Source organism: Scardinius erythrophthalmus (genome assembly GCF_964197995.2).
Source record: "Scardinius erythrophthalmus genome assembly, chromosome: 9".
NCBI lineage: Eukaryota > Metazoa > Chordata > Actinopteri > Cypriniformes > Leuciscidae > Scardinius > Scardinius erythrophthalmus.
Window position 1 is genome coordinate 33,541,689 of NC_138229.1, and position 22,078 is coordinate 33,563,766.

The following is a 22,078-nucleotide window of genomic DNA, read 5'->3' on the forward strand; positions in this document are numbered from 1 at the left end:
GGCGTGACGTGAACAGGCTCGGCGGCGGCTCAGGAACTGGAACTGTTAGACCCTATACCGACTAAGCTACTGAAAGAAATACTTCCAGAGGTCATAGATCCTCTTCTTAATATCATTAATTCATCTTTGTCTCTAGGATACGTACCAAAAACCTTTAAGCTGGCTATGATTAAACCGCTTGTTAAAAAAACGCAACTTGATCCTACAGAATTAGTCAATTACAGGCCGATCTCGAATCTACCTTTTCTGTCAAAGATATTAGAAAAAGCAGTGTCTTCACAACTGTGTTCCTTTCTTGAAAGAAATTATATCTGCAAAGATTTCCAGTCAGGATTTAGACCGTACCATAGTACCGAGACTGCTCTCGTTAGAGTCACAAATGATTTGCTCTTATCATCCGATCGTGGTTGTGTCTCTCTATTAGTGTTACTCGATCTTAGTGCTGCATTTGACATTATCGACCACAACATTCTTTTAAATAGACTCGAAATTATGTTGGCATTAGTGGAATTGCACTAGCATGGTTTAAATCATACTTATCTGACCGTTATCAGTTTGTAGCAGTAAATGAAGAGATGTCTCATCGATCACAAGTTCAGTATGGCATACCTCAAGGCTCAGTACTAGGACCGTTGCTGTTCACTCTGTACATGCTACCATTAGGAGATATCATTAGGAAACATGGCATTAGCTTTCACTGTTGTGCCGACGATACTCAGCTGTATATTTCTTCAAAACCTAACGAAACTTACCAATTCAAAAAATTAACGGAATGCATAGCTGATATAAAAAATTGGATGACTCGTAATTTCCTACTATCTGAAAAAAACAGAGATTCTAATTATTGGACAAAAAACTTCTTCACGTAATAACCTAGAATACTGTCTAACACTTGATGGCTGCTCTGTCAAGTCTTCGTCGTCGGTTAGGAGCCTGGGTGTACTCTTTGATACCAATCTTTCATTTGAAAGTCACGTGTCTAGTATCTGTAAAACCGCATTTTTCCATCTTAAAAATATGCTCTCATTGACAAATGCGGAACAATTAGTTCATGCGTTCATGACCTCAAGGCTAGATTATTGTAATGCTCTACTGGGTGGTTGTCCTGCACGCTTAATAAACAAACTACAGCTGGTCCAAAACGCAGCAGCTCGAGTTCTTACCAGAACCAGGAAGTATGACCATATTAGCCTGGTTCTGTCAAAACTGCACTGGCTGCCTATTAAACATCGCATCAATTTTAAAATATTGCTGATCACTTACAAAGCACTAAATGGTTTAGCTCCGCAGTACTTGAGCGAGCTCTTAACGCATTATAATTATATAATGTAGAAATTAAAGTTAAAGCTTCAATCTCCTCCTGAAGATCCTGGAAAAAGTCTCAGTGACCTCAGTAACTACTTTGTAATTTTACTACACTGAAAAAAATGATTCGTTGAATTTAATTTAAAAAAATTATTGTAAGTGATTGCACACAATTGATTTTAAATGCATTAAGTTGAACTAAAATTAAGTTCAACTTAATGCATTTGTTTAAATGTAGCTAAAATCAATTGTGTGCAACCACTTACGATAAAAAAATGTATTAAATTCAACGAATCAGTTTTTTTCAGTGTAATTAAATCTCCTGACTGAAAAACTGTGCTAATTAGCAAATCCAGGTGACTGGAACAAAATACTGAGGAGGAGTTTTACTTTCTGAACCTGGACTTACCTCTGCCATTTTTATAGCATCAAATAACTAACAAAAAACAAACTTATTTTAAAAACGAACACTTGAACTCAGTTTGATAAAAACTACTTAAAATGACAAAAACCTCAGTAGGCTACGTATATTTTTCTCATCAAGCCGGACAACTTTCTAATTTACAGTCATTAGCTCTGATCAACAGGAATCGGCTATTTTGGTTTGAATGTGTGTGTTTTTTTGTTTTTTTATCAGGCTCTGATTTTTTAACTACTACTCCTAGCGGGTTAATATGATTCACACCAAACTTTTTGAACATGATACCAAGACAATGAAGATGCTAAATTGTGAAGGGATATTGGATATCTCAAACGCTGTTGCCATGGCGAGCGGTTAAATTTATGACAACAGGGCATAAATTTATTAAAATAAGTTTGTTTTTTGTTAGTTATTTGATGCTATAAAAATGGCAGAGGTAAGTCCAGGTTCAGAAAGTAAAACTTCCTGGGTAACAGGAAGAGTCTCATATATTGAAATAATCCTTTTACATTCACCCAGTTTAAATGCATATTGCCTGTTGTGCACAGTCTCCCTAAAGCCTCCGGGGGTGCGGTGGTGCCGGGGCTTGGGCCCGTCATTGCTGCTTGCAGCTATATTACAGTTTTCTTTCTTATGAATTTGTTTTACGCACCATTCTATAGGCCTGTATGTATGCTTGGGCTGTTAAAACATTACATATAAACAAATATTAATTATGAATACAATCAGGGCTTGACATTAACACCCGCCAACCCGCCAAATGCGGGTGGATTTTGCTCGTGGCGGGTAACATAGTCACTCCAACTGGCCACTTTGGCGGGTTGAATAATTGTAGTCTTTTCAAAAGGCATCTGAAATAAGTGTGACACTACGTCTACGACACTACAACTCCCATGAGTATTAGGGCTGTCAACGAATATTCTAAATTCGAATAGTTTTAAAAAACAGAATTTCAAAGGTGAAAATGAATATTCGAATGTGGAAAAACGCCCGTGGTAGCAGAGGCGCGGCTGTCTGCTTTGCGAGTGGGCGCGCTGCCTGAGGGATCAGGGACAGGTAACAGGAAGAAGCGTTGACACATTAAACAGAAACATTTTTTAAGTGTAGGCTACTGTACTGACTGAATAGATATTGCACAAATAAGGTAGGTTAGATACAGCAGTTTCATGCACTACAGGCTTCCACTGGTTTGATTATTTACCGTTTCATGTCAAGGAAAAGTTCCGTTTACCACAGCACAGCTCGCTCGGAGCGTTCAATGTAGGTATATACTGTAAAACTTCCGGTAATTAACCGTAATAATATTTGTTTCAATCACTGAATGAAGCCTGCTATATAGCCTAAGTCGCGACCTTAAATTGCTTGCACAAAACTCTTGATCAGCACTCAACATTTGCTTATTGTTGTTGTTCCTTTAAACCGTTTGTGCAGAGAGCTTGACGCCTCATTCGCGCCGCAAGACCTCCAGACGCGCATAAACGCGTCTTTACATTGAAATCACTCGCGCCTGACGCGCTATTCGTGTCCGGCGTGAACGCAGCAGGGTGAGGGCGAGCGAGAGAAAGTTGATTTACTTTTTTTTTGTGTAGGTAATACGTTGTCAAATATGTTTAAACTTAAATAAACTACCTATACAAGTAGTTATGTCTCTTTCTATTAATTTGTCCTGTTATTGACGTAAGCGCGCGTCATTGACAAAATGCGCAACCAGATGTTCGAATAGTTCGAATAGGCAATAGGCTATGTGTTTAGCCTATTGCCGACTAATGTGGTTTTTTTTTAGTTTTTTTTTAGAGGGAATATTCGAACGTCATTTTTGAGCAATTTTGACAGCCCCAATGAGTACATGCACACAGTGTTGCCTTGCGCGCTAGTGACCGACAACACAGAAACGAAGAGACAGCTAGCTGCTCTGCTGGAGTTAGTCGTATGCCAGTGGAGCTATGTGGCGACATATAATACATAATACATGGTTTTATTTAAAAAAAGGAGCTTTACACACAACCTTATCAGAGCTAATGATAATGACAGCTGTATTGTTATATATTTATGCAGTCTTGATTTGGGTGTGTACAGTGGTTTTACATTTAAAAGGGTTGTAAATTCAAGTAAATTTTAGCACGCCATAGTCAACTTTTATCAGGTAATTTCACAACAACAAAAATGTGGCTAGTAAAAATACTGTGTGGCTAGTAACTTTGGAAAACCACTAGCCACATTGGCTAGTGAGCAAAAAAGTTAATGTCAAGCCCTGAATACAATATTTACTAAATATTATATTTATATTATTCAATATAGAAAAACACCCAAACTAAAACGATAACAATACAATATACTATAACTGTGTTAAAAAACAGTAAGCTTAGGGTAGCTGCAAGTATTAAATATGGTTAAATGTCAAAATAATGCCAATATCAAACACTAGAGCTGTGTGGGGTGGGGGTAAATTAGGCACGATCTGCTATGACTTCACAATCATGTTGCATTGTTGTCTATGGAACTGTCTGAATTGTACATGTTGAGTATATAGACTCATTCTCACGATCAAAACCGAGGGGTCGAGAGTCTGTCCAAAACTTCCTTCGTCCACTTGACGAAGTTGAACGCACTTCAAAATGGTGGTGGGAATTCCGCCGAGGGGAAGTGCTTAGGGAAGTGTATGTCTAAAAGTGGAAGCTACTGGATGAATTACTTCAGGAATTATTAAATAATATCTGGATGCATTAATTTATGGAAAAGTTATCCAGCATGCCATGTATGTAGTGCTGTGACTTTAATTGAATCATGTTGCAAAACGGACCAACCAAGTGATTCGCTATTTCATTCGTTCAATAAATAAGTTTTTTTTTTTGTTTTGTTTTTTGTTTTTTTTTATGACTAATCAAACACCAGTGAACAATATCTCAAATTATAATGTTTACTAGTGGTAATTCAATTGAGGATATCTCTAATTGAATTATCACTAGTAAAATTGTAATTTGAGATAGGCCTATCTCTAGTTATAATTATGCCAAGTACAAAATAAGTTACAGATATCTTTAATTACAGTTTCTACTAGTCAAAACTCATTTGTAGATTTCAGAAATTATTTTCCAGTGGAAGTCAATGGAAGAATATGACTAGTCAAAATAGCATTGTAGATATCTCAAATGTACTAGTCAAATTAACATTGTAGATATCTTCAATGCATATTATGACTAGACATAATCACGTTGTCTTAAATCCAATTAAGACAAGTCAAGTAAGTTGAAATTTGACTAGTTAAAATGAAGTTACGACTACAGCCAGGGGCATTAAATGCTAAAACGGTCCTTCAGTCCTTCTGAGGCCTCTGGCTAGACTCCTCCTCAGCATTGAATGCTATGAGACGGTGTGAGTGGCTGCGTCACACATGTTCCTGTCCCCACGGTCACGGCATGGAAATATTAATAAAACTTCATTTTGGATGAAATGGGTGATTGAAGGACGCGAGGGATACACTAAGTGCATCCTTCAGATATGCTGCCTTCCAAGGATCAATTAGGGTTGGAGCAAAACTTTGGGGTCAAATAACCCACATTTGCTGTCTTGGCCACTTGAGAGTGCACGCAACAGGAAGTAAGTGTGCAAGACTGTTCCATGTCTTAAAAATGCCAAAGTGCAGTGCCCTTAATGCACACTAAACCCACACAGTCTCGAATACAGCTTCGGAGCGGTATTCGAGGCGTATCCCATCATGCATTATGTTCGGGAACTCATGTGCCTTGAAATCGCGAGATGTCGAGAACATTACACTGTAATTTAAATGAATTGGATACATAATTTGGTTGTAAAAACATACAGTGTTGCATATTTTATTGGTGCAAAGATGAGTATGGTATGGCCTATTTTGTACAATATTTGCAACTGTTTTAAATTTATTTGTGTCTTCTGTTAATTACATAGCGACTGAACAGACATGTAGAAGTTTATTTCAAAATGCAAAGTATTGAAAATATAATAAATAAAAGCTCTGTAAACACTTGCATTTTTTGCAAGACTACAAGTGTGTCCCATCGAGTAATCAAAAGATCTACACACACTTGAAGTCTTTACGCCTAGTTGAACACTTAGGCCAAACAGAGGAAATACGTCATGCAGACAAGTTGTCAAGTGCAAAGACCGCAAGTGTGGGTATTTGGACAAGGCATATCTCTAATATATCAAGTATTTGATGTTAAGTGTATCCCAGCATTCATCATGTTCAGGAAATGTCTATAGGAAACTTTCCAGTGTAGTTAAATTAATTAAATGTTACACATAATTTGATTGTAAAGTGTAAAGTGTTCATGTTTTTGTATGAATTTACATGTTTATATGTAAATTTATATGTAAAATTATATGTTGGCTTTAATTAACTTTTTTATGTCAACAGGTTCCACATAACTGGGTTACGTTAAACAAACATAATTTGTTCATGTAAGTTCAACATCATGGAATGAAGTCGTTTTAAGCGACTCATTTAAGTAACCTCAAAGTTAATTTTTAAAGGCTTCCTGACATGATTCAGATTCTTATATTTATGTGTTCATTCATCCATACATTACAATTCCATCTATTCCAGTAACATACGGTTGAGACCATAGCTTGTTAATTACTAACAATGGCACATAGTAGCATCTTAAATGCTAATATTTACATGTTTCTTCAGCCAATGCAGATGAAAGTAATGGAATCATTCCACAGCCTAAGAAAATGCTCCACTCTTCTCCACAATGGTAACCCACTGTAATTTAAATGGTTCTAATAATTCCAATGTAATTGAACATTAAACACAATTACACACTATCAAGTATTCCCATTTTCTCAAACAAAAAAACAAAAAACAAAACAAAACAAAAAAACCCCACAAAATAACACTTGATTTTAACATTTATTCTCTCTTAATTCAACCATATGCAAAGCATGCTGGGAATTAACAAGCACCACCCAGTTTCAGTTAATGCAACACAAATCATTAATGTAATCCAACACAAACGGATTAAGTAAACTTAAATTTTACATATATTTAAGCAGACTGAACACAATCAAATTAAGTTAGGACAAAACAATTGTGTTGCTTAAGCTCATTTTAATTAAGCAGTTTGAACAAGCAGCAAAAATCATTTTTTTCAGTGATGTTGGGTATAACCCGTCCTCTGTATTTCCATTATAATCAATTCCATATCTTAATAAAAGAATCATCTCCATCACAGACCTCATAGTATTCTCTACAGCAAAGTGGAGAGAAACATAGTTACATATAGAGAATACATATACAGAAATATAGTATACAAATATGACTGAAATCATGATTTTGTAAAAACTGTCAGCAGTTTTTCTGAGAGAAAAAGAAAGTATTCATTAATAAAAATCATTATGAGTTAAATAAGAAAAGACACTAAAAATACTGTGTATTAAAATATTATTTTCTTATAGCCTCGGTTTTTCTAACATTAACTCATTTGTTCTCAATGTAACATTTCTGGAGTAGTCTTTAGACAAACTTTAAGCCTTTTACATGTCTCTAAACAACCCAAAATTCAACAGGGCAGAAATCACTTATTCCAGCAGCAGTTTAATCCACAGTGATGAGACACAAAATATTGTGTATGGTTGTTTTGGTTGTTTTCTGGAATTCCAAATGAAATATGATTTGAACATTTACGCAATATGACATATTATTAATATATTACAGTTAACCAGTAGGACTAATTCTTCAGGAATGATACAACATCCCCATTGTTGCAATACATCGCTGACTCAGCAACTCATTCGTTGATTCGTGTTCATTCTTTATTCTGCATTTTGTTAATTTCTGCACCATTAGTGCTCGTGTGCCCCTCAGTCACTTTTACAACCCATTCCACTTACATCACTTATTCTATCCATCTTGAAACCGAAGCAGTTTTTCCGTTTTTCTCTATTTTTGGGGGGTTGTTTTTTGCGTGAATTAGACTGATCTCCTGATGACGGCAGCTGTCTCGCGCCTTTGGCGCTCGTGTCCAGATCTTGCGGCTCTTTCGCTACGCGAGACTTGTTCAGAGCTCGCGCGTCCTCGGTTCCATTCCTCACTGGTCGCGTGCTCCTGTTCTCTACCGGGACAGCTTTTGTGGACTGCAATTTAAAAATAAATGAAAGATTCCGTGAAAGAGAACACTTTTAACCGAAGAAACAGCTGGTATTCGTTTGCTTTAAATGTAACCTGTGTTGTCATCCTATGCAATAAATAAAAAAGAACAAAAAATAAAAATAAAAAAGGAAATGTTTAGGCTATATCTCTTTATATCGCGTATCTTCTAACAAATAAGAAAATTAACAGCATTTGCAGCAACTTTCTTTACCAACATAACGTGCATTAAAATCCACAAACCTTGTTCTGGACTGTGGTGAGTGGTTCTGCGTAAAGTGACAGACTGACCATGAACAGTCCGCAGATGAGTGTGTAAATCATATCCATCCCAGCGACAAATCGCAGTAGGCTAATGCAAACGGTCCGGGTCACACTGTGTTTTATAATCCAGCTATGATGTCATGGTGATTTAAATAATAGTGTCATTTCCTTTTAATGCTTTAATGCCATTAGCTCCTTTTCTATCTTTAACTTAAATGTTGTTGTTTTATTTTATTATGATTATTATTTTTTAGAAACTTTCTCATCGAACTAACAAGTGCATATATAAGCAAACAAACCCATAAATGATAATACTAATAAAAAAGTTGTTTAGGGTTAATGATTAGAAAAAAATATAAATCCTGCACTCTACTCAAACTTGCACCGTCACAATAAATATTTATTGGTGATGTTTCGGTCACTTGACCCGTATAAGCCGGAGGAAGTTTTAGGAGTGTGAGGGATTTCATATTTATTTCATCTTTTATTGAACTTGTTTTCTAAGCTAACTTTTCACATCATTTTTATTTATTTAAGTTGTATTATTGAATTAAAATAAAACTATTAGGCTACTTATTTTACATAATTACTTACATAAAAACTAGTTAAATTACATTTACATCAATATTCACACTTAATGATTCTGATTTACGACTAAATTGGACACTTCGAGCCTGTGTGCGCAACAAAACTACAGTTCCCATGATGCAACGGCAGCCCTTTATTACCCGGAAGAGATGCGCAGTTGGTGTTGTTGTTCGGAGCTGTCCTGTGAAATTTAGCCACCGATATAGACAGAGCAGATATTGACGGTGAGTTGTTATTTATATATGTTTATGTTTAGTTATGTAGTTGTCCATTGGGACACAGGTGTATTTTATTGAAAGATACTGAGAGTATATGAGGGTCAAGTAGCTTAGCTTGTTGTAAAGGAATAGCGTGCCTCACAAACTGTGATATCAGTAAATCCCTTCTTTAATAAACCGTCACTAAAAGATTTAATTATTTAAAACGCAATAAGTTATGAGTACATTTTTTCTGGATCTTTTTTTTTTTCAAGGGAAGCTTTTAAGTGAATGACATTACTATTAAGTTCATGGCATGATTCAGGCTTATAAGCATGTGCAAAAAGCCGGTGAAAGTTACTAAAATTATAATATCATAATTATGGTCAACGCAGAACGTTCTGTCAAGACATGAGAAATATGAGCTATGTAAGGGGGTTTCTTCAACTACTCATTTTATGCCCCGTATCTGCTTTTCAAATCTTTTATGTACAGATTTGAATACAATTATGCCAGACAGGCCTAAAGTTCAAATCGTAAATTGGAATTATTAATCTGCGTTTTTAAAGCTGTGATGATCTAAACAAATAGTGAAATAACAAATTTAAAGAAAATCACAAAAACAATTAGAATATTGTGTAAGCTAAATGTTATTTATGTCCATTGTACAACTTTTTTTTTTTTTTTGCATTGTTTGTTTTTCAAGATGTTTTGAACCTGTTTTTAGTAAAGATCATTACTGAGATGAAATATGAGACACAAACAAAATTTCAAGCTGTAATTTTCAGAAAATATTAAAATATAAAATAATATAATCGTGTGAATTTAGGATACATAATGCAAAATGGAGTTCCATTTCATTCCAAATAAAGAATGTATTTTATACATTTTATACAGCAGTTAAGTTTCAAACTATAAACAGTTCTTTAAAAACATTTGTTTTGTCCAACTTCAAGGTCTTCATTATCAAACACTTTGATTCCAATTTGTCGCCATTTTAGACCAATTACACTTTATTTTAAGGTGTCCTGATTACAGTGTAGTACAGAGTAATATTAATTAACTACATGTACTTACTGTAGGTTTAGGTTTGGTTTAGGATTAGTTGCATGTACTTATGCATAATTTATAGTTATTACTATACATTTGTAACAAGGGCACTGTAAAATAAAGTGTTACCCACTTTTGCTTATGGAAAATTGCTTAATTTATATGTCATTTGCATCACAGCATGTTATCATTAAGAAAAACTGATTGGTTCCAATAATTAAAAGTTTTAATGGACTGCATCAAATTAAGTCCACAGGGCCAAAAGTGCCCATAGTTGTAGAAATGCATATAATTATTTTTTTTTTTTTTTCTGAAACATCACGTCAGTCATTAATTTTTTTAATATACAAGACGTAGTAAGTTAAGTGTTGATTAGATTTGGTAATTATTGATATGTAAAGACAAAAGCTGTTCTGTTAACCTGATGTAACCACCGACATGTTAATTCTTTGCAGAGATTATGGCGTCTTCTCCTAAAGTAAAGAGACCCACTAAACCCAGAGGTGCACAAAATCTCCCCAGATCTCAGAAGGATGCGTATGCCAGACTTCTGAATCAGCATCAGAATGGCAAGTTTCGTTCTTACTTGCAAGAGTTTGCAAAGCAGCAGGCGGAGGAGAACATGAGGACACCAGTTAGCAGATCTGTGAAAGATGTAAACAGGAGAAAAAAGGGCAATTCGGAATCATCTTATTCTGGTGATAGCTTATCCTCTCAGCAGAGTAGACAGATAGCTGACACTTCCAACTATTTGCACACAGACAAAAAAATCCATCAGGCAGCGTGCGCTGATGACCAGGACATGAAGCCTGGCATGCTGGAAAAGCACGCCACAACCGAGTCACATAAGGCTGCTGCACCCAGAAAGGTACCCTCAAAACAGCAACTGGAGAGATGTGAAAAAGACATCAAAGGGAGCACAAGTCTAGTGGGATCTGAGGAATGTGACACTCAACAGTTGAGCGGTTCATGTGGGGAGGAAAAAGCAAAGAAAAAATCAAAGAAGAGGAGATCAAAAAGAAATTTGGAGAAAAAAGACATGGGGGCATCATGTGGTCCTGAAGTTGATGCCATTGTTGCTGGGAAATCACCAAATAAAAACGTCAAAGCTCCTCAAGGTATTTAGTGAAGTGAAGAGCCAGTCTCTCAAAACCAAGCCTTATTTAAAGCCATAAATGCATTTCATTTATTTGACTTAGTGTGTCAATGCTGTTTCATGTTGACTTTATAGTTTGTCCAAAATCAAAGAATAATTTTTTTTTTTTTTTGGATTAAGGGTTAATCCAAAATGAAAATTCTGTTTTACTCACCTTCATGTTGTTCCAAAACTGTTCTTTTTTTTCCCTTCTATGAAACATAAAAGGAGATATTCTGAGAAATGTCTTGGTTTTTTTTGTCCATACAATGGAAGTCATTGGTCCCCATTGTCCAAACCGACATTTTCCGAAGTGTCTTCTTTTGTGTTCTGTTGAAAAAAAGAAATGCATACAGGTTTGGAATAACATGAGGGTTAGTAAATAACAGAAATTACATTTTTGGCTTTTAAAGACACTTGAAATCACTTGACTTTAGTGTTAATGTTGAAATAGGTGGTTGGGGTGCGACATACCAAAGGGTTTAATGGCCAATAAGCCTTTAAGGCGCCATTAAAACTTGACTAAAAACTTTTTTGGTCAGATCTATCATACCCAGCTGTGGCCCTCTTTTGTTGAAGATCTGTCAAACTCACCATTGAAAATGGAAGAGGGGTGTCAAATTAAACTGCTCTGTCTGACATTTCTCTCTGATTCATTGTCATGCAAGATCACTGCGCATGTGATCATAAACTTTTATAATAGACTGAATTTGAGATGCAAATCGTGGAGTAACTTTACCCAGTCAATGTGTGTGAGGGTGCCTTCGTCTTTTCTGAATTTGTTGTAAAAGTATGCGTTCATGTGTAGCTTTAAAAAATTGAAAAACATAGATTTAACAAACAGACTGTTCTTCCTCTGCTTTCTCTTGTGTGTTATTCATCAGTATTTTTTATCTGTTAAAAGAGAGACATTTTCAAATGCGTATCCTATATATGTAAAGATATTTTACTATACAGATTAGTTTACTAAATAGGATACGCATTTCAAAATTACATCTTTTGAAGCTACACATGAACACATGGCTTCAAATCTAATAGATGTGGAACAAGTCAAAAAAATCCATGGTGTCTTAAAAAAAACATCATGTGACCTACATGACCAGATTTAGTTTCATTCCCAATCTAAATAAACCTCATAGTAATTTTTTTTTTTTTGCACGTGAGCTACAATTTCATCTTTCTTTTCACAGCACCAAAAGAAAGTTTACATCAAAAGGACAAAGATAAAAACACTAAAGATTGTAGAGGCTCCCGGAAGCTACTGTTCGAGGAGTACATGTTCACAGAGGATGTGTCTGCAGGCCTAAAGAGAGGAGAACTCATTCAGGTGAATTTAATACATGCAAACTTATACGTCTGTGTAGTTAAATTTTTATTGCATGCGTGTAGTTTATTTTTACAAAGTGACATTGCCAATTTCCTGTCTGGCATGCATAATGCCAACGTTTTTAGTCGTTTCCACGGATGTGTGTGAACTGGAATCATTTTGTTAACATTTTCATCTGTACAGAGGAAAAACACCTCTGTTACTAACGTAACCGCGATTCCCTGAGATAACGGGAACAAAAATTGCATCGCCGGACGCTATGGGGAAATCTCCTTTTTCTCCGATTTATTAAAGCCTTTTATTCAATAACGCAGTGCTACTGCACAGCCATAACAGTGCAGAGATCTGCACGCATGCTTATTGGCTGAGCAGTGGGAACTGCACGAACCTATGGCAAAGCAGCGCATCTGCGCGAGCCAATCGGGGCGCATCCCGCCGAATCGAGCGCATCTGCCTATATAAGCAGCTCATTTCACCATAGGATTTCAGGTTAATTCGACTGAAGCGACTAACGCCAAGTCGTGTGCATCATAGCACGGCTGTCTACACAATACTCGTTCCTGTTATCTCCGGGAACCGAGGTTACATTAGTAACCGAGACATTCCCTTTCAAAACGTTCACTTGCATTGTGTTGCTATATGCTATGGGGAACCAGTCCAATCACGCCGTGCTATGTTCAAGCAGTGTTCTACGGCCCTAGCCTAGGACACTTGGATAAGGGCAGTAGGACTAAGAGAGGGCAGAATTGCGCCCGATGAGAAGGGGCTCGGACTGTGGTCGGAGCCTCCAGAGAAGTAATGGTGGGTCGAGCTTGTTCAGAGGTCAACTCACAGAGAGGATTTGTGCCTGCAGTGCAGGGACTTCCAAGTTGTAAAATCTGGTAAATTTGGAGTGTGCTCTGACGCTGAAGCGTAGGCCAAAGAAATGGCGTCCACTATCCAGCGGGACAATCTTTGCTTCATGACCAGGAGCCCTTTGGTGTGGCCACCGAAGCATACAAAGAGCTGCTCCTACTGCCTAAACTGGGCGGAGCGCTCTGTGTATATATACTCTTAGGGCAGAGCACGTGTAGTTGTTGCTCGTGCAGAAATTACTTGTGCTCTGAACGGAGTAGAGAGCGATTGGCCGGCCACAGGAGCGTGGAATGCTGCTATGGCCGCCACATAGTTTTTAAGCGTGGAGGGGGTGCGACCCGCGTCCAGTAGCTCTTGTTGAAAGGAAAGAACCAGCAGTACTTCACATGAAGTAGGGCCTTGACTCCGGGCTGAGCACCAGTTGTAAAAGTGCGTGGTGCCAGAGACAGTCCGGATGGTAGGACTGTATACTGGTAGGCCACCCCTTCAAACGCGAATCTCAAAAACAGTCTGTGATGGGGGGGCTATATGGATATGAAAGTACGTATCTTTCCTCTAAGAAAAACCAATCCCCTGGTCGTATTTTCGAGAGGATTTGTTTCAAATTTAGCATATTGAACGGCCGTCTCCTGTCACCGTGTCCAGCACCCATTTTGACACTCCGTGGATGGCTCTCCACGGCTGAATAATTTTGAGAGACAGTTCACTCCATTTGGGCAGGGAGCTGACTCCCAGGGGGTCCGGAAGAGGAAAATAATAAATGTAATATTGGTAGGGCTTCTTTCGTGTTTTACGTCTTTTAAATAATTAAATATTAAAATAACAAGTGGACTTATTGTACATGGGCTTATTATGTATTCTTATAGAGTGAAATCTCAAAATGGAAAACTATTTAAACATTCATCATATTTAAAATATTTAAATGTCATTCTCTTTAAGGGAGCACTGAGGATAAACCCTAAGAAGTACAAGGAAGCTTTTGTCCCATCTCCTGTGAGTATTTTTTTCACCTTTACACATACTACATTTACAGTATAACCTGAAGTTGAGCATACTATTGAATGGTTGCTGGAATAAACATGATTCTCATTCAAAAGTAACTGACCAAATCTTATTGAATAGTAGTAGTTGTTGCTTTGTCATTGTCCTAATTCTGATAACGTGTAACTCTCTTCTGTGATGTAAGTTGCAATTGTAAAGTTGAATTTTTTTCTGCAGGACGGGTCAGCCGATATATTTCTGGATGGAATTGCAGCTCGTAACAGGGCTCTCAATGGAGATGTTGTTGTGGTGAAAGTTCTCCCCCCTGAACAGTGGAAGGTACTTTATCAAAATTTACATATCATAAATACAGTTCTGTATTGGTAGTGAGATCAATTTTGTGTTTTGCAAAGTTTGCTGCTTCAGTATTTGTAGATTATTTTTTCGCATGTTTCTATGGTATACTGAAAACAATAAGCATTTTTATAAGTTTTAAAGGCTTTTATTGGCAAAAACATTCAATATATTCAAAGAGTCAAAGTCAATATTTACAGCGTTGACCCTTCTTCTTCAAAACCTCTGCAATTCACTATGGCATGCTGGATATCAGCTTCTGGGCCAAATCCTGACAGATGGCGATCTATTCTTGCCTTATTAGTGCTTGGAGTTGATCACAATTTGTGGGCTTCTGCTTTTCCTTCTCGCCTTTTGAGGATTGACCACAGGTTCTCTATGGGATTAAGATCCGGGGAGTTGCCTGGCCACCGATCGAAAATTTCAATGTAATGTTCTCCGAGCCACTTCATTATCACTCTTGCCTTGTGACATGGTGCTCCATCATGCTGAAAATGCACAGATCATCACCAGGATTGCTTCTGGATCGTTGGGACAAGTTGCTCTTGTAGGAAGTTTTGATACCATTCTTTATTCAAGTTAGTGTTTTGGGGCAGAATTGTGTGAGAGCCCACTCCCTTGGATGAAAAGCAACCCCACCCATGGATGGTCTCATGATGATTCGCTGTTGGCACGACACAGGACTCATGGTAGCGTTCACCTTTTCTTCTCCAGACAATCGATTTTCCAGATGTCCCAAACAGTCAGAAGGGTGCTTCATCAGAGAAAATAACTTTGCACCAGTCTTCTGCTGTCCAATCCTTGTACTTCCTGCAGAATTTCAGTCCGTTCTTGATCTTTTTCTTGGAGAGAAGTGGCTTCTTGCTGGACACTCTGGGGCGTCCTGAAGCCTTCTTCACTGCAGTTGAACCTCTAGGTCCTTGAAGTTATTGATGATGCTGTAAATGTATTTCCACATCTTTCCCTAGAGGTAACCATTGCTACCACTTGAACACAATGATTGGAAGCACCTCTTCCCTCCTTTTTATAGCAATCCGTTTTCTCTTATAATCCAATCGGAATGATCGAGTGATTTCACCTAGTACTTGTTTACACTTTCCCATGTGCTGATGATATGATTAGTGAAATTATGTTAGCTGTAACACACACACACACACACACACACACACACACACACACACACACACACACACACACACACACACAGAGTATGTGTGTATACAGTGGATAAAAAGTCTTCACACCCCTGTTAAAACAGCTGTTTTTGTGATGTAAATTTTTTTTGCACTTTTAATCTAAAAATTACAACCCATGCAGTGCCACAGAAAACCAAAGGGACATATTTCAGAAAAATAAAAAACTTCAAATAACCTTACTGCATGAGTGTGCACACCCCTTTAAAATAGGATATGTGGATGTGTTCAGAATTAACAAATCATCAAGCTCTTGAAATAGTACACACCTGTTTTCACCTGAAGTGAATCTGATAAATTCCAAATAAATCTCAGCTGTTCTTGGAAATTTTTTCTGACATCTTCATGGTTGCATTCTACTACATGAGCCATGGGTCAAAAATAGCTTGCGGAGCATCAATGGGATCTCATCGTTGATAGCTACAGTATTACTCATTGTTGATAGCTATTGTGAGGGCTATAGAAAATTTCCAAGGCATTAGATATACTATGGAACACAGTGAAGACAGTCATCAACAAGAGAATAGAAAGTATGGCACAACAGTGACATTATCAAGAACAAGACTGAATATTTAGCCAATATTGTAAATATGGTATATTTGGCGCAAAAACAACACATCAGATCTGGGACATTTTTGCCAAGAAGAGTGGGAAAATACTCCTAGGTCAAGATGTGTCAAGACGTGTCAAGCTGATAGTGCTGCAATAAAATCAAAGGGTTCTTCTACTAAGCATTAGTTCAGGGTCAGAACAGTGTGCTTAAAGTTTTAGAGGGCAAATTACGTACTAGAATATTACAAATATCTCAGTTAATGTGAGGTTCAATAAGCTGCATGCATGATCAATATAAAAGATGTAGCAAAGACTTTTTAAAAAGGTATTAGGTGGCATAATGCTTATTATGCTGCATGACAACTTCTGTATGCTTGTTATTTATATATCTATGCTCTATGACTTGTTGTTTTTAGTACAGCAGAGAAAATAGATGTTAGCTTTTTGAATTCTTTAGCTATATAAACATTCTGTATATCAGAATTGGCTACAAAGCTAAAGCTTTAATGAGGGTAGATGTGTGCATGTGTGGGCAGTTGTGTGTCAGGAAATCTAAACTGCTGCTAGGCAATTTTTGTCAAGATGAAAATAATCAGCTTTGTAAATAATCAGCAGCATAGGAAAGCAATTAAACATGAGAAAATGTAGCTATTACACCCTAAAGGCACATATTTCTTCTTAGATTTGCAGTCATGTAAGGTTATCACTATCATCTGAAATCCAAATAAGAGAAGGGATCAAAACCAAGAGTTTTATATATATATATATATATATATATATATATATATATATATATATATACATATATATATATATATATACATACATACATACACACACACACACACACACACACACACACACACACACACACACACACACACACACACACACACACACACACACACACACACACACACACACACACACACACACACATACACATACACATACACATACACATATACATATACATATATACATATATATACAGTGAGGAAAATAAGTATTTGAACACCCTGCTATTTTGCAAGTTCTCCCACTTAGAAATCATGGAGGGGTCTGAAATTGTCATCGTAGGTGCATGTCCACTGTGAATCCAGAAATCACAATGTATGATTTTTTTTACTATTTATTTGTATGATACAGCTGCAAATAAGTATTTGAATACCTGAGAAAATCAATGTAAATATTTGGTAGAATAGCCTTTGTTTGCAATTACAGAGGTCAAACGTTTCCTGTAGTTTTTCACCAGGTTTGCACACACTGCAGGAGGGATTTTGGCCCACTCCTCCACACAGATCTTCTCTAGATCAGTCAGGTTTCTGGGCTGTCGCTGAGAAACACGGAGTTTGAGCTCCCTCCAAAGATTCTCTATTGGGTTTAGGTCTGGAGACTGGCTAGGCCACGCCAGAACCTTGATATGCTTCTTACAGAGCCACTCCTTGGTTATCCTGGCTGTGTGCTTCGGGTCATTGTCATGTTGGAAGACCCAGCCTCGACCCATCTTCAATGCTCTAACTGAGGGAAGGAGGTTGTTCCCCAAAATCTCGCAATACATGGCCCCGGTCATCCTCTCCTTAATACAGTGCAGTCGCCCTGTCCCATGTGCAGAAAAACACCCCCATGCTTCACAGTAGGGATGGTGTTCTTGGGATGGTACTCATCATTCTTCTTCCTCCAAACACGTTTAGTGGAATTATGACCAAAAAGTTATATTTTGGTCTCATCTGACCACATGACTTTCTCCCATGACTCCTCTGGATCATCCAAATGGTCATTGGCAAACTTAAGACGGGCCTTGACATGTGTGGGTTAAGCAGGGGAACCTTCCGTGCCATGCATGATTTCAAACCATGACGTCTTAGTGTATTACCAACAGTAACCTTGGAAACGGTGGTCCCAGCTCTTTTCAGGTCATTGACCAGCTCCTCCCGTGTAGTTCTGGGCTGATTTCTCACCTTTCTTAGGATCATTGAGACCCCACGAGGTGAGATCTTGCATGGTGCCCCAGTCCGAGGGAGATTGACAGTCATGTTTAGCTTCTTCCATTTTCTAATGATTGCTCCAACAGTGGACCTTTTTTCACCAAGCTGCTTGGCAATTTCCCCGTAGCCCTTTCCAGCCTTGTGGAGGTGTACAATTTTGTCTCAAGTGTCTTTGGACAGCTCTTTGGTCTTGGCCATGTTAGTAGTTGGATTCTTACTGATTGTATGGGGTGGACAGGTGTCTTTATGCAGCTAACGACCTCAAACAGGTGCATCTAATTTAGGATAATAAATGGAGTGGAGGTGGACATTTTAAAGGCAGACTAACAGGTCTTTGAGGGTCAGAATTCTAGCTGATAAACAGGTGTTCAAATACTTATTTGCAGCTGTATCATACAAATAAATAGTTAAAAAATCATATATTGTGATTTCTGGATTTTTTTTTTTTTTTTAGATTATGTCTCTCACAGTGGACATGCACCTACGATGACAATTTCAGACCCCTCCATGATTTCCAAGTGGGAGAACTTGCAAAATAGCAGGGTTTTCAAATACTTATTTTACTCACTGTATATATATATATGTATATATATATATATATATATATAAAAACATGAGTTACATATCTATATCGTACATAAACACTGACATATGTGGGGCAAAAAAAGTTCACATATCTCTTATAATGCCCTTTACTTTCGTCTACAGCAGAGGTCTCAAACCCTGCTCTTGGGGACCCACTGTCCTACAGAATTTATCTCCAACCTTAATTGAACACACACCTGAACCAGCTAATCGAGCTCTTCGGGATGGCTTGAAATGACATGCAGGTTTGCTGAAGCATGTTGGAAATAAATTTTGCAGGACAGTGGGTTCCCAGGAGTAAGGTTGAAGATCACTGTTAGAATGTCCCTCATTTTCCTCTTCTGAAGTTGGCAATCATACATGCATGAAATCTGAACTTGCAGAAATCCTGCACAGATTTCCACAGAGTAATTCAATTCCGTAGATCCCCTGCCCTTTTTGTGTTTGTTAATTATATTTAGTAAATTAACCCATGTTTTCTGCTTCCAGTAGTTTAGTATTCTCATCTCCATTTCACATTTTTTGCATATTAAGTCCAAGAAGCAAAATTACACAAATTTCCCCCCACAATTAGTACTACAAAATGTGGAGAAGAGTGCACAATCGAGCCTATCGATCAGTCATGTTTTCATACTATTAAGATGTACAGTACTTCATTACTTTCAAATACAAGTAGTGTAAAACTTTTTGTATTAAAATAGATGTATATGAATGCATGTTGAATGTATTACTTGTAGTTTTGTGTAGTATGTAATTGTGTATAATCAAAATGAAAAGTGACAGTCTAACATCATGCATGTCAATGCATAATGTGTCACATTTTGTACACAGGCAGTCAATGGAGATATAAATGAGAGAACTCCATCCAGTCAGAATGCACCAAAGGCTCCTGATGTCATAGTGGAGGCCCATTACAATGAAGATGATGAGATGATCAGTAAAATGAAGAATGTCAGTCTCCATGATAAAGGTAATGAGCTTTTCCTGCAGGCACAGTGTTCTGTTCGCCTCTTGCTCAAGGTTTTGCTGATAAGCACTAATTTAGTTGTATTTATTATTTTTACTCTAAGCTATTTACAATAAGCTTAAGTCTTCACCATAATTTAAGTTTAAATTAATAAATAATTTATTATTTATTTAAAAAAATATATTATGTTACATTTTGTAATGGAAACTTTTGACAATTTTTTTTTTTTTTTTTTTTGACAATCTAGATAATCAAAATTTACCTTGTTAGCATTTAATTGGTTTGGTCAGTCCTGTGCCAATTTTCTTTTAGTTGCTTCTCATGCTTTTAGATTCATCTCACACCACCACAGTCACACCACACGCCACATCTCCAGACACACCACACATTGCCCCAGGAATTGCTTCTTTATAAATGTAAAGGATTATCCGATGCAGGGAATCTTTAATATATATATCTTGATACATGTGCTTTCTCTTATAGTGCAGAAAAAAGTTGAGTCACCCATTGATGATTGAACAGCCAAGAGCTGTGATCTTTTTTTATCTTTATCAAGCCCAGATATCTTTGTTTGCACATGCCTCCCCAAGACGTCTACATATTAAATCATTAAGCATCTGTAGCTCAAAACATGGCAACAGATTCCAGAGTGTCAAGTTTGATACAGGGCATGTGTTGACTGAGGTGAACGGGCAATGAAAGACATGATTGTGTTTGCAGAATGAATGAGCTATTCACCTCTTTCCAAAAACCAAGATCTTCATGACTCATTGTTAAGTCCTTAAATTACCCTTGTGTTGCTGTGGAACAATTGAATTTTGCTTACAATTGATGTCAAAGTTTTTAAATTTTGCATAATCATTCCAAGGCTTTAAATGTAATAAATAAATTCATTGATTTAGCACATGAGGAATGGTGCAAACAAATTATTCCTTTAACCTGATACATACAGCCACTGGTAGCCACCTAAAATGTTGATTTGCTTGGGGTAACAATAAGCTTGGCTTTGAAGATGGATAAAATATATATATACATATATATATATATATATATATATATATATATATATATATATATATATATATATATATATATATATATATATATATATATATATATATATATATATATATATATATATATATATATATATATATATATATATATATATATATATATATATATATATATATATATATAATACATATATATATATATATATATTATACATACAAGTGTCAGAAAATAAAAGAGAAATTTGCAATCAAATTTATCTTGCTGTAACTTTTTTTCTGATTTAGCCCCTATCACATCACATTCTGTCAAACATGCTAATGCATGCTTCACTTCTGGATCAAGTTCAGAGAGAGCTATGCAAAGGACTGGAAAGGTAAGCCATTTGTTTGAAAGGATATGCATTTAACTTTTAAGTAATTATTATTCATGACAGTTATAAATAAAAATGCATTTAGACAAGATTTAGAAATTCAGACAATTTTCTAAGATGACAAGTATTTATTTAAAAAGTTGGCTTTTGAAATAGATTAAAACAATGTTGCACTCTGTATTTTTTTTCCTTTTTGGAATAATGTGCATCACTGATGAATCATGCACAAAAACATCAGGAACATTTATTAATGGGGTCCTATTATCCCCTGTTACAAAGTCTTGATTTTGTTTTCATGGTGTACTATAAAAACATGTTTTCATGCTTGAAAGCGCATTATTTTTCATGTATTTTACATTATTACAGCTCCTCTCTCACCAGTCTGGTTGAACGTCTCGTTTTCGATGAAGCCCCTCATTCCAAAATGTGCTGTGATTGGTTAGCCGGCCCCGTGTGTTGTGATTGGCAGCGCTTAGTGTGTGTTCTGGAAATGTCACGCCCCTTCGTAGCCGTGAGCTTTACTCAGATGAAAATATTAACAATGGCGTCAATTTCAAACTAATTTGACCCCAATTCAGACCCTGAAAATGTTAACGAACAAGGTATTGTGCTGAACAATATCAAGCACGGACTTTGCAAACACAGATTTCACTGGACATGTCAGAGTGAAGAAAAATTGTTTTTTGTTTTTTTTTCTTGTAGATACGATGTTATCCACCATTTAATCATATTTGTCAGAAAACTATGGTAATACAAACAGTAATTGATCACAAAATCATTGATAATTTTCCTAAGGGGCATT

At 36.7% G+C, this 22,078-nt stretch overlaps 1 protein-coding gene across 2 annotated transcripts in view; it reads left to right on the plus strand.

Moving 5' to 3' along the window:
• The first annotated feature begins 8,795 nt into the window (after positions 1 to 8,795).
• Positions 8,796 to 22,078, plus strand: part of dis3l2 (DIS3 like 3'-5' exoribonuclease 2) — a 58,497-nt gene continuing 45,214 nt past the window's right edge. For both annotated transcript variants that reach the window (XM_081373387.1, XM_081373388.1), the window contains exons 1-7: positions 8,796 to 8,929; positions 10,408 to 11,070; positions 12,278 to 12,414; positions 14,209 to 14,262; positions 14,488 to 14,589; positions 19,754 to 19,892; positions 21,191 to 21,279. In XM_081373387.1, the coding sequence (XP_081229513.1) occupies positions 10,413 to 11,070; positions 12,278 to 12,414; positions 14,209 to 14,262; positions 14,488 to 14,589; positions 19,754 to 19,892; positions 21,191 to 21,279 (1,179 nt within the window). In that variant the 5' untranslated portion in view covers positions 8,796 to 8,929; positions 10,408 to 10,412. The remainder of the gene's footprint in view (positions 8,930 to 10,407; positions 11,071 to 12,277; positions 12,415 to 14,208; positions 14,263 to 14,487; positions 14,590 to 19,753; positions 19,893 to 21,190; positions 21,280 to 22,078) is intronic.